Source organism: Ixodes scapularis, unplaced genomic scaffold, assembly GCF_016920785.2.
Source record: "Ixodes scapularis isolate PalLabHiFi unplaced genomic scaffold, ASM1692078v2 PGA_scaffold4__175_contigs__length_147842914, whole genome shotgun sequence".
Lineage (NCBI taxonomy): Eukaryota > Metazoa > Arthropoda > Arachnida > Ixodida > Ixodidae > Ixodes > Ixodes scapularis.
The window spans coordinates 4942447-4954894 of record NW_024609879.1 but is presented as its reverse complement, the minus strand read 5'-3'; the positions used below and the strand labels follow the sequence as shown (position 1 = coordinate 4954894).

At 47.6% G+C, this 12448-nt stretch overlaps 1 protein-coding gene across 1 annotated transcript in view; it reads right to left on the bottom strand.

The window, feature by feature from the left end:
- Positions 1-12448, bottom strand: part of LOC8041829 (staphylococcal nuclease domain-containing protein 1) — a 46788-nt gene that overhangs the window by 27900 nt on the left and 6440 nt on the right. Inside the window, exons 2-5 of the mRNA XM_002415006.5 lie at positions 10449-10589; positions 8130-8247; positions 5878-5953; positions 3211-3466 (exon numbers count right to left, since the gene is read on the bottom strand). Of these exons, the coding sequence (XP_002415051.2) occupies positions 3211-3466; positions 5878-5953; positions 8130-8247; positions 10449-10589 (591 nt within the window). The remainder of the gene's footprint in view (positions 1-3210; positions 3467-5877; positions 5954-8129; positions 8248-10448; positions 10590-12448) is intronic.

Genomic DNA, 12448 nt, shown 5'->3' with positions numbered 1-12448 from the left:
CAACTTGAATTAGATCCATTGGCAGTTAGATTAAATTGATGACCACTTGGATTAAATTGGAGTATAAATGGGTTAAATTCAGGAACGCTCGCATTAAAGAAGCTCGCACTTGGATTATTAACTTTTACGTTGCCAGCTGCTCAGAAAGCTTGGAAAGCACATTAAAGTTCAAGGGAAACCCCGGTCAATATTTTCCAATTCGGGATTACAACTGTTTTCAGCTCAGTCAGTGACCCTAAATTACATGTTACAAGTTCTTTTTCGATAATGCGTGCAGTTTTATAATTATCACGGCTCAAAGTTTGATTTCGGGCGTCGGCGGCAAAACCAAAACTAACTCTTGAGAGGGATAGCAACACTGATCATCATCAGCTATACGGCCTCGACGTGACGTCACGGGGGTGTAGCAGTACGCGTCGCCCAGTGTTGCTCAACCAAAAGCTAACCTGCTTGTCGCCCGCTAAAGAGCAGCCGGTTACACCTTTAAAATCGTTTTCTGTGGAATACGCGGCTCCACTTTGACGCAATATTTTGGCTGTGATCCTATTTTGTGCCACTAAAGCAATACCTGTCATTTATTTTGGTTTTGTTTTTGACCGGATAAATGAATTTAGATTCGGATTTCACTAATAGCATATTGCCTAGTAGGCCAAAAGAAAGGCAGAAAGTCAAAAGCCTGATTTTCTATACGAAAATTTTCAAACACGGCAGACTATTTCATACTTCCTTCCCTTCGAAAGCTCTCTGCCTTTTCACTGCGATAAATCCGCGGAACCTAAAGCGCGTCACCAGGCCCAAACACGCATCACATGACACCGAACCTCAGTTATTCCCTTCACCCCTAAGCTGACAGTGCGGTAAAGGCTATGCGCTTGCCGGACCAATCAGCCGCCTCCCTTTCATTGCCTGACCTCATTCTCTGCGGGCGTGTATGCGGGAGGGAGCGTGACCACGTGGCAAAAGTGTGGCCGCCCCAAATGAGCACGTAGCTTCCACAGCACTGCCAGCTTAGTGCTGAACTAGGTGAGGAAAGCAACTTTTGTCCGAGTTTTGAGTGACGGGCTAATCTTCTAGGGGGAAAATGGCTGTATCAGGGTACACAAATGAGGGTCCGAGAAAGAGGGGATCCCTCCTTTCAGTCATCTTAAACTGTTTTGTACAATGCGCGATTTGTGAGTTCAGGAGGAAAGCTAAGAAGGAAAATCCCAAAAATCGTTTCATGACCCCTTTAATGTATAATTTGCACAATTCCCAAGTTCGGGAAATGTTAAGTTCCCCTGCATTTTACGGTAATCGTGGGAAATTTTATTTTGCCAGGATGTAGTAAATGCTACTTTAAGGGAACATAACCTCGGAAATCCAAATTTTCAGAAAAAAGTTTTTTTCAAATATTATATGTTTATGTTTAATAACTTCCAAAGAATGGTTTCAGAAAGTTTCATTTATAAACATGCAGGATTTATCTCGCAATAAATTATTTTCAACATGTCGGCAGCCCTCCGTGCCAGCAGGGAGCAAGTTTTGTGTGTTTCTTATTTAGTACTGCTTCATACTCGTTTAACATAGCCAGAACATCTCACCCTCATTGGAAACGCCATTTACTCCAGATTTAGCCCGTAGAAGCTTTCAAAGTTTAAAAGTATCAATGGCCAGGAGAACCCTTTACATACAAACAGAAGAAATCCTGAAAATTTGGTATGAGCAATCTTATTGGTTGAGACCCGAAACAGGGTTTACGATTAGTCCTGCCCGGTGACGTGATATTACGTCATCTTCAGTAACGCCCTTTCACAGCATCTTCCACTTCAGATCATATTCCTGCCTTGCTGCTCTTTCTTAGTATGATTTGCCTCTTTGTTCTTGCCAGTTTATCTGTCAAGGAATGTCTGCTACAAAAGTTAGCTTGCCTACAAACGACACAAACTGGTAGCTATTGCCAGGGGAACAACAAAGTCTCAAAGAAGAAGGTGCTAACAATGCCCCAGGTGAATTTAGCCTACCTCGGGCTCATAGAAAAAAAAGAAACCTGAAGTTGAAACTTCAAATGCATTTTTCTCAGTTCCACTTTTCGGCAGGAAATGTGGTATGAGTAAATGTATCATCTGACATTTTGAAAGTTTAAAGATTTCATTCAGTGGCGTCCTAAACTGAAATTTCCTGAGGAACAAGTTAAGGTACCCATACTCTGAAAAAGCTAACTTCTTCATGACAAAAACTAAATATTTTAAAACACAGGAATTTGTTAAAATCTTCTGCACTTTTTGGGTATTATTGTTTTTCTCTAGAATTGCATTTTCTACAATTCATTTTTACCTTAGCTTGCACTGTGGGTATTCTACTTCACATTTAAAGAAACATTTCGTGGATTGCAATTATTATATTTTTTAAGTACATTTCTTACTGAAGTCACTTTTTTCTGGAGCGTTTTAAGCATTATGTGCAGTAGAATTGGTCTACAAGACTGAAACCTTAGATGTCATCAATCCTAATTGGGTTCAATGCACCCTAAAAGTTTGAATCTATTTAAAGGAACGGTTCGAAAGTTGACCCTCCCAGGCCATGTCCCCCCTTAAAGGGATACTGACAGGGTATTTATGCTCGCCAAGGTTTTTATTTGTACATGACATATGACAGCCCAACTACCCAGAACACAATTTAAGGCTCGATATTAGTTTTCTTTATGCCCGAAAACCACCGATCGAAAACCATCCGTTTTGAGTCGTGATCACTCTCTTCTCCGTGGTCCCATGCAATTTTGTACGGTTTAGACACTGGGTCACCAAGGGCACACACTCAATACTAGAAATGGACAAAGAATTTTTTGTGGCTTCTAAAAAAACTGCAAATATGTTGATTGAAAAAAAAAAAAGTGATTGTCAGCTCTTTCACGTTGGAAGCTATTGACAACAGGCGCTTCTTTTGCAAATCTCCCGTTGTTCTGCTGCCGTACAAGAGCCGACATCGACCGGTGGATGAAGGAGTTCTTAAGGCGAGCGTAGCAGGGGCCATGAGACCTCTCTCGCCGTGTGCATGTTGGCGAGACATTCGCACCAAAATATTGCCCAACTTTGAGTTTGTGCATAGGTCGAAATCGTCTCGTCGGTCGAACACGCGCAACCTGCGGTGCCGAGGCCAATCGGCAGCAGAGATCGGGCACCCGGCATGCTAAACGAACCGGGGACGGACCGAGCGAGGCAAGAGGCCACCCACCCGTATGCCGGACAGCATGAGCGTGATGTAATGGAAATCCGGCAGCAGCATGACCCGCACGGTGGAGCCGTCCCGCACGTGCTCCACCACGGCTGGAATGGGCTTCCGGCCGTGTCGGTCCACGAAGGTCCGGGGGTCCTCGTTGTCCCGCAGGGTCCACTTGACGTCCCGCACGTGCGAGCTCGCGTCCGGGCCGTGCTTGCCCCGCCCGGCCGACTTCGCCACCTCCTGGAGGTCGCAGAGGCGCTGGTGGCTCCTGGAAACCGCACAATTTCGTTTCGTCTCATCTCTGAGGAATCTCTAGTTGCCGGCGAGGCGAAGACGACGAGGAGGACCCGTCCTGCCTCCAGCCCGAGCTTCATACCTTCAACGACGCTTAGGCGTATCGTGCCGTGCACGCAGCCAAAGCACGTTGGAAAGCACCAAGCACGTGCTGGAGGGACCCACAAAACACGCCCTGCCACTCTCATGTTGTCGGCAACTATAGCAATGCACTACACGAGGGGGAAAGCAAGAAAGGAGGACAAGTGGCGATCTACGGTCGAGCCCAACCGTGTCCGACTCGGGTATTTCGAATTATCGTCTATTTCAAACGATCGAGATACAGCTGAACCTCGATTTAACAGAGTCGTGTTTTGAGCCGAAGATTTCGTGAAATTGCGAATTTCGTTGGACTGAGGTTTTTGTTTTTTAGCTTTGCAATTCGTCTTCCAGGCTCCCAAATCCCTCCTATTGCCCCACATCTTGCAAGTAAGCGTTCGCAAATAAGATTCTACTACAAAATGTGGCAGTAACAGAAGAATGGAGTTCGTCGAACCTCATTTTGTACGGTTATGGGACCGCAGGGGAGTGAGCAGTCAGGAAAGCAACCACTGGCACTTACGGCAGCCATAATGCTTTCAACTTCAAATCGTTGAAAGTGAACTTGGCGAAATTTCATATGGCAACTGTCTTTTTCTTTTCGTCATCCGTCGCTTCAGCAATCAATTTCGCCTTGATGTCGAGTGACAGAACTTTCCTTTTGCGCAGTGCACCACTCATTGTTCCAAGAAGAACACGACCACCTCTAGCATAACACTCGAGCCACGAAACAATTTTTGTTGTTGCAGACGTGGAAGAGCTCTAGTTAGTTGGGCATAGGTGCATGTAATGGCGGACATTTTGTTTTTTCCACGAGAGGCAGAGGCTACAACGCTACTCATCATCATCATCACCACCATCGGTGTGTACTTTCTTCTATTTTGTGAAAAAGATAATGACCACACATTTCTATGGTTAGTTTTCCATAAGATGAATTGTTTCTGTTAAAAATGTTTTTTTTTCCAGGGAGGCCGTCGATATGTGTATGTGCGATTTGCAAAGACTTCGTTAAATCGAAACTGCGGTGCTAAAACCAGCCTTTTCGTCAAAACACAGTAACTGGGGCTGTGCCAAAACAGCCGAGAAAGGTTTGAAGACCAGTTTTCGTGCGTTTTCTGCCTGCTCGGTCGTCCAAAACATGGATAAGTGCCGTGAAAAGGGAAAACCAGACGCCGTCGGACCACGATAGCTCGTGGGGAAAGCACTCTGGGTTGAATTCGCGGATACTTGTGGTCGTCGGATTTATTTGTTTTGTTCCAACGTGAGCGCGGGAAAGCCGTCAAGTTGTCCGGACCACCCGCGGACCACGTCCAGTGCGTCTCCACGTTCAAGCGGCCGTCTTCACGTTCCAACCGTCGTCCGCTCTTTCAAACTCGTCTGCTTGTTCCAACGACAGCAGCCCGCAGACCAAACGTTGACCCTCAAAAGACTTCTAAATTTGAAGGTTGTTTGGGGTAACTAGGCTTGGTGCAAACAGTAGATACAAGGAGATGTTCATCATTGTTACCAGTGGCCATCACCGAGTTGTAATGCCCGATTCACTTAATTATGCTCGCGATGTTCTATAGCGACGTCAAGCATCACAGCTCACGGGGCGGGACATCCCAGGACATGGTCTATCCTCCGTTCACTAGGGATGGGCGAATATTCGGTTATTACGAATAGCCAGTCGAATTCTGTTTTATTCAACATTCCCTTCGAATCAAATTTAAGTATTCGACAATATCGAATTATTCGACAATATAGGATTGTTCGACCTTTCTAAATACAGTCAAACCCGACTATATCGAACCTGTTTACTTCGAATTATTCCTTATATCGAGAATTTTAGTGCACAGTAAGTAATGTTACAGCGATAATATATAGCAAAAGCTATGGTTGCATCGAACAAAAATAGCAGCCGCTACCGATATACCAAACTGCCAAGAGCGCCGTTTTGCTCTGCAAGCTGGCTTTCCCCCAACGCGAGCGGCCGCATTGGGGGAAAGCCAGCTTGCAGAGCACGCTGGCTTTTTTTTTCTTTCTTTCCGGGCGGCCGCGTCGACCAGAAGAGAAAATGTAGCTAGCGGAGAGAGGGTGCTCCGTGCTCCCTCTCCCCGCTCCGTCCGCACGCTCCCGGCCAGGTCGGTAGATAACAGGGAGGCGGTTGATTGGTCCGGTGGGCACGTAGCTCCCACCGTAGTCTCAGTTTAAGGGTGAACGGAGTGTTGCCCATTTCGGAGAGAGACTCTGTGTGGTCACAGCCCCATGCCGGAGATCCCACAAGGGACAGAAGCACTCTGAAGAAGGAAAATAGTGTCGACTCACTCCCCCTTGCCTCCTTGCCGAACATCCACCAGACCCTCGGACACGAGGGACTCTGCAACATTCTCGCCGCTCCTGTCTGCAAAATGAGGACGGCCAAGGTTGTTGTTCCAATGAGTGTGGTGCACTTTTTAAAGCAAACAATGCATTATAACAAAACCCTGGCCATTAAAACTTTGTCTGCCCCAGCAAACCCGTGGCAGGACATGTCAGTGAAACCGCATTGGTTACCACAGCAACATTAGCAAACCAATGTACATAAGCACTTACTCAGGATTAGAAGACACTCATCCCCCACCTGGGCAAGGGGGTCTAATTCTAGCCACTGCGAGATCTATTTTTAGGAGCGATCGAAGATAGTGTTCGCAGGCGTCTGCAGGTCGTCTGCTACGGAGCGCCATTCGTAGATGTAATTGAGAAAACGCCGTACATCGTCTGCTAACAAACCGTGAAAGAAGTTTGCCATTTGATACAAACTGACCGCTGCAATGAAGTGAGATTAGACGCGGGCCGAAATTTTATTGTCCGCTATCTAACGTTGAAAGCCATTGACAACCCATGCTTCGCTTACAAATCTCAAGTTGTTTCGCTGCAGTACACCATCTGACATCGATTGGTGGATGAAGCAGTACTAAGGACAAAAGAGGCCACAAGACCTCTCTCACATTTATATGTTGGTGAAACATCCTAATCAAAATATTGTCAGATTGTGAACTTGCACACGGGTCAAAAATGTCTCATTGGTTGATTATGCGCGAGCTGTGGCGCCACATCCAATCAGCAACCTAAAATGCTCTCGCAGTTACCCTAACCAAAATCAGACTCCAGGAATCGAACCCAAAACTTATCAGTCTGCAGCACCACCTAAGACGAGCTCACACTCTCCTAGCGCACGGTTATGTTGTAGAGGAGGGCAACCAAAAATTAATAAATAATACGCTTTAGTTCACCACCAAAAAACTCTTTATGGCATGGTAAAACCCGAGACATAGGACAAAAGGAGAAGAAAAAAGGGATTTTAATGGTAAAGGTTTCTGTCAATTTTTCAGCCACCAGTTTATTGCGAAATTTGGGGGTTAATAGGCACCACACAACACAGCTCTGTCACGCAACGAAAGTTGCATGACATATTTCTCTGAAAGTAAAGCCAGACTCGCAACTAAACTTCGAGCACAATCACCCCATTAACGCTTTTTAAGCATACCTCCCTGCGCTCGGGAAAGCGTCAATAGACGTAGGTGAATTTCAAACCCGACCGTGAGGCCTCGAGGCCTTCGTGCTCGCATTAAGATTTAGACAAGCGACTTATCGAAGGTAACAAAAATACACAAAGACAATACACCACGCATAATTTTTTTTTTTTTTTTACAGTGGAGTTGTAAAGGGCTAGGTTCCCCAGGATCGTGTCCGTGTATGGCGACTCAAAGCTACCTGGACAGCTACAGTCATCTATATGCGACGGCTGCAACCACACAACCAGTATGGTTTCCGCCGTCGCTCGTAGACGGCGACAACCACACAACCAGTATGGTTTCCGCCGTCGCTCGTAGACGGCGACAACCTTTCCAGCTATAATAGAAGAATGGATAGTTGGGCGTGTTGCTGGGCATTCATCGTAGGAGACAGCGCGAAAAACAGACGACGACGAAGAAGAAGCACACAGTGTACCGAGTACAGCTCCGCTGGTCTTCCTTCTTCACGAGAGTGAAAAGGCTGAACAATATTTTGTTTTGTTTTGTGAAACCCTAGGCTTACTGTAGAACGCCGAGCGAGCAGCCACATAAAAGTTGAAGTTTATCGCGAGAAAGAGGTGTTCCTTAGGGTCAGAAGCAGAAAAGCAGAAGGGGCACGTGGTGGGTAGGTCCTCGCTCTCTCCTCGTTTGACCCTACAAGACAGAACCAGTACGGGAGTCTGGCCGAATCCCTAACGTTTTAAGCGACAAAGCTTCGCCGCTCTACACCAGCGTGCAGCCGACGGTTAGCGCAGCGATCAAACGCTCGCTGCGTTGAGCGCTCCATATGTACCTCGCTTATATTTAGAATGTTTCAAAAGTGTGAGGTGGGCACACGTTGCGGCACGCTCAATATTTTACAGTAAACGCCATTTGTGCAAGAAAAAGACGCCCCAAAATCACGTTGAAAAGTCTAAGAAACATGTTTCTTTGCGACACGCTTCTCTAGGACGTCCCTCCGGGGGTCCCAAAGAAATGTCTTGCGGCGTCTCAACCATTCGAGGGAGAGAAGAGGAGGCTTACCCTTGCCCAGGTAAACAGTGCCGTAGTCCCGGTTGCTTACGCTGTACTCCACAAAGAAGATCACCTCCTTGCCCACCAGCTTCTTGCGCAGGAACTCCCGGGCCTCCCAGGCAAAGGGCTGCGGGAAACAAACATGCACTCGAGCCACTTTACCAAGTCAGCAACCTTCCCGCTAAATTTGGTGGTTTTCGGCACTGTCGAGCGGGATTTGCCCTTTTGCGGATGTTAATCGATCGCCCAGGTGATACCGGGCGATCGGTGCCCAGACGCGCCCCGCCCTTGCGTCACGCTTCTCCCTCCAGCTGTCCCGGTGGGACCTTTAGCTTTTGCCACCGCAACACAAACGTGCAACGACGGTGCATCGATTTTTTACCACTTTTCGTTCGTCTTCACTTCCGTCGATTAGTATTGCTTAGCAGCAATAGACAAATAGCTCTTTAGTCTCTTGGCATAGTCAGCTAGCCATGTACGCCTCTTTGCCAATGCCCAGTCGCGGTGCACGTAAACAGCAAATTTATTTATTGGTTCTCGTGGAAATGGAGCATGCTGGTTAAGTTACGGTGTTAGAGGAGAAGAACATAGAGGACATAAACCGGACAACACGTTCCTCCAAATGGCTGCATACATTTATTCTGACATCCGTCACCAGACGCAACAGTCACGGTGCAGAGTTGGAAGGGTTGAGGAGGGTAGGGAAGGAGGGGAGGATGGGGGTGGAGAGAGGGTGGAGAGAAAGATATGTTTTTGAGCCGGCGGCAAATTATCTCAGATAATTCGTTCGGCCTCAAATTTACCAGCGAGGCCCCCCCCCAGGACGGACTGCAGTTCTTGGATCTTCGCCGGCATCCCTCAGAGTCCGGTATTTGCTGATCTTTCCAGCAAAGATCATGCGAACCAGTGCTTCTCTTCCACAGTAACCATTCAAAAAACGTCAAAAGCAGAATCGTTCAAAACCTCCTGACCTCATCCCAATCGAAGTCATGCCCTCACTTGGTCTCGACAAGCTGCTCCCTACAGCTCATCCGCCTCATCAAGGCAGGCTACCCAAAAGACTTACTCGAGACCCAATTAAAACGCATTACGACAGCCCAGGCCACCAGCACACAACTTAAGGGCAGGCCACGCGCATTCCGCTTTGCGTGCATTCCATACGTGCACAACGTTTCCTACACAATCAAATCGTTAGCGCTCCGACATGACACGCAGATGTTCTTCTCATGTCGCCTCACTCTGCAGAAAGGTTAACAAACCGACTGCCCAAAGGCGTGCCCCAAGAAACACGCTACCAAGTTCGTTCCTTGTAGACAGGCTTAGCGTCTACTCGATCCCGCTCAAGTGTGGCTCGCGATACATTGGTCAGGCAGGCCGTTGCCTAGACGACCGCCTGAGGGAGAGCGCCAACGAGGTAAAACAGGCGGCTTCCAACCCATCCCTCCATAGCCTCCATCCAATAGCCCGGCACGTCGGCCCTTGCCCGTCCTGCAAACCAGAGTTTTCAGCCACTACAACTGTTGGAACACATAGGTCAAGATACAGCCGCAAGATTATTGAAGCCTTCGCCATGCGCCATTCCCCGCAAAACATTGGGTCCTCATTGCTTTGCCTCTCCGACGCCGACATGTTCCTTCTGCGCCTGGAAATGCGACTAACGTAGGCGCCTTTGAAGTACGGTCGCCCACCCTTTAATCCCTCCTCAAGGTTACTTCCCTTATTATGCCCCTTCCCTTTCTTCCCCTTCTTTTCCCTTCCCCCCCCCCCCCCCTTTGACTTCGGCGTGCGCCGCCGGCTCAAAAACATGTCTCTTTCTCTCCACCTCCATCCTCCCTCCCTATCCTCCTCAGCCCTTCCACCTCTGCACGGTGACTGTCGCATTGATGGATGTCAAACTAAATGTACGCTCCTGTTGGAGAAATGTGTCGTCCGTTTTTTGGTCCGCTATGTTATTCTCCTCTAACACCGTATTTACTGGTTTTAATACTGATTCCTCTCTACATTGCTGCTGTTTATTCGGGCCTTAGCACGCTGCCGGTGCCATCACCGCAAATGCTACATGAACCGCGTGCCATGACCCACAAAATCGGGCACGGCTCACATTTCTTTATTTCAAACCGCTTCCCAACGAACTGATAACCGCCGCACGAGGTTCTGGTTTCGTTCCAGTTTGGGTTCAATATATCAAATGTTTGATTTCGGGGTGTGTTTCGGTTCGGTCAAAAATAAGAGTTTCGTTACCGTTTTGGGTTTGGTTCGCTGCCCTGGCCTTGACAAGGCAAGAGGTGTCGGTTAACAGACAAATAAAGGAGGAGCCCGTGCGCCTACCTCGTCCTTGGTCTCACTGATGGTCTCGGTGGGACGCTTGGCCAGCTTGGGGGCCGTGATGTTGGACAGGTAGAGGGTCCGCACGGGCGGCGGACCACCCCGGGGCTGCCCACGGATCACTACCGTGTCCCCAGACAGGACCTGCAATGGAAAGCCAGAGCACCCACGATCAACGTGCTACCCAAGAGCAAACCCTCAGGTTTTAAGCGTTTTGCTCGTCAATGTGAAGCCATCCCCAAATCATTCGGGACGAAAGTGGCGTGTCCACTTTCCTCGGTTCATGCACTCGACAGTCTCGGATGACCCAGGCTCGCTCGTGGTATGGTTTGTGGCTTTGCCAACAGATGGCGGCACTGACATTTTTTAAATTTTGCTCCCATTTAATTTTTTTTATTTGTTGCGGTACCTCAGTTGCCAAATGGCGCTACAGAGGGGAGTGGGAACTAGACACAGTAAAAAGACATACATAGGAATTGAACACAGTTACGGGACACTTATGCAAAAATAATATTAGTGGCAGTTTTAAACAAATTTAACGATGGTATCACTATTATAGATGCAGGCAGGTGGTTGCACTCTGACGACATTCTAGGCATGAATGAGTCATAATAGGCCGAGGTCTGACAATGAGGAATGCCAACCTTGAACTGACGGTCGAGACGTGAAGAAATGAAAGATGGGTCGACGGGGAGTGTTTCTTTTAGGATAGGATTAGTACGATATATTTCATAGAAAAGACAGATGGGAGCATCCAGTGCACAATGGAAGAAGAGGTAAAGAGAGGTCAGCCTACACTGGTTGTACGACGATGGTTGGTAAATATAAAAAGAGTGATTTGTGGCTAGAGATTTGATTTTGTGACCGTTTGTGGCTAGAAATTTGATTTTGAAGGCAACAAATTTGATTTTGAAGGCAACAAATTTGATTTTGAAAGTTATCATAAAATACCGAGCGTCCGCCCATTCTACAACAAACGCCTACCCCTCAATTTCGTAACATTCGAAAAATATGCGAAGGACATTTCTTTGCATATTGTTGACTTAAGAAGCACCCACCCCCCCAGTTTTACATGATTAGCTCCATGATTAGCTCCAAATGTTTAGTGGGTGCTTGCCCGGGATTTTACAGTAGGCAAGGGAAGGCCTGAAATTCCCTAAAACTAGGAACGGTTAAGGCGTTAACGAAAGCGAAGTTGGAATTTGCATCACATTGCAGTCACCGTACTGCGTTGTCATTGACTAAATTTAGCGGAACGCCACTACCGGTCACATGGCTAGTGCCATTACTGGTCACATCGTCACGTGACCACATGACACGAATCAGGCCACGTAACGTCACGGTGTCGCGTGACGGATGTCAAGCTGCCAAGTGGCAGCCTGCCATCATGCAACATCTTCACGTGACATGGAGTCACGTTGCACCACGGCTTGACATTTAAATTCGGTAGATCTAATAATGTTATCGCGACACCACCACGTGGCGTCCCAGTGCCATGCTGGCCAGATTTGAGTATATGTTGCTTATGCATTCTGCACATGGGACGTTTGGCTGATAAACAAAAGGAGTGCCTTAATATTTTTCACTTTACAGAATATGGCTAGGGCTGGAGACTGCAAGGGGCAGGCCTCTGAAAAGAGTGACAGCAATGAAGAAGCAGCATGCGTGCATTTCAAAAAGCCCTTAAATTCGGTCTGTCCGCATTCACGAAGCGCTTCACACTTCTGGCAGAAATGCATCTGTACAGAATCGTTGGAAGACATTCTCCAACTGACATTTTGCGATCGGGAGGGATACACTCTTGAGACCCCCAGTCCTTAAATTGCCGATTCTGGATCTAGCCAGCTGACCATAACAAGAGCGTCTTCTCCTAGCTTAGTGTCGCCGGCTCCTAAAGTGAACGTCCGGCAATCTCACCCAAACATGATTTTGGTCTTCACATCCGCTGGTCATCATTTAAATCACTTGGAGCCCTCGGTTCCCAAATTGGAAAGCAAGCCTGC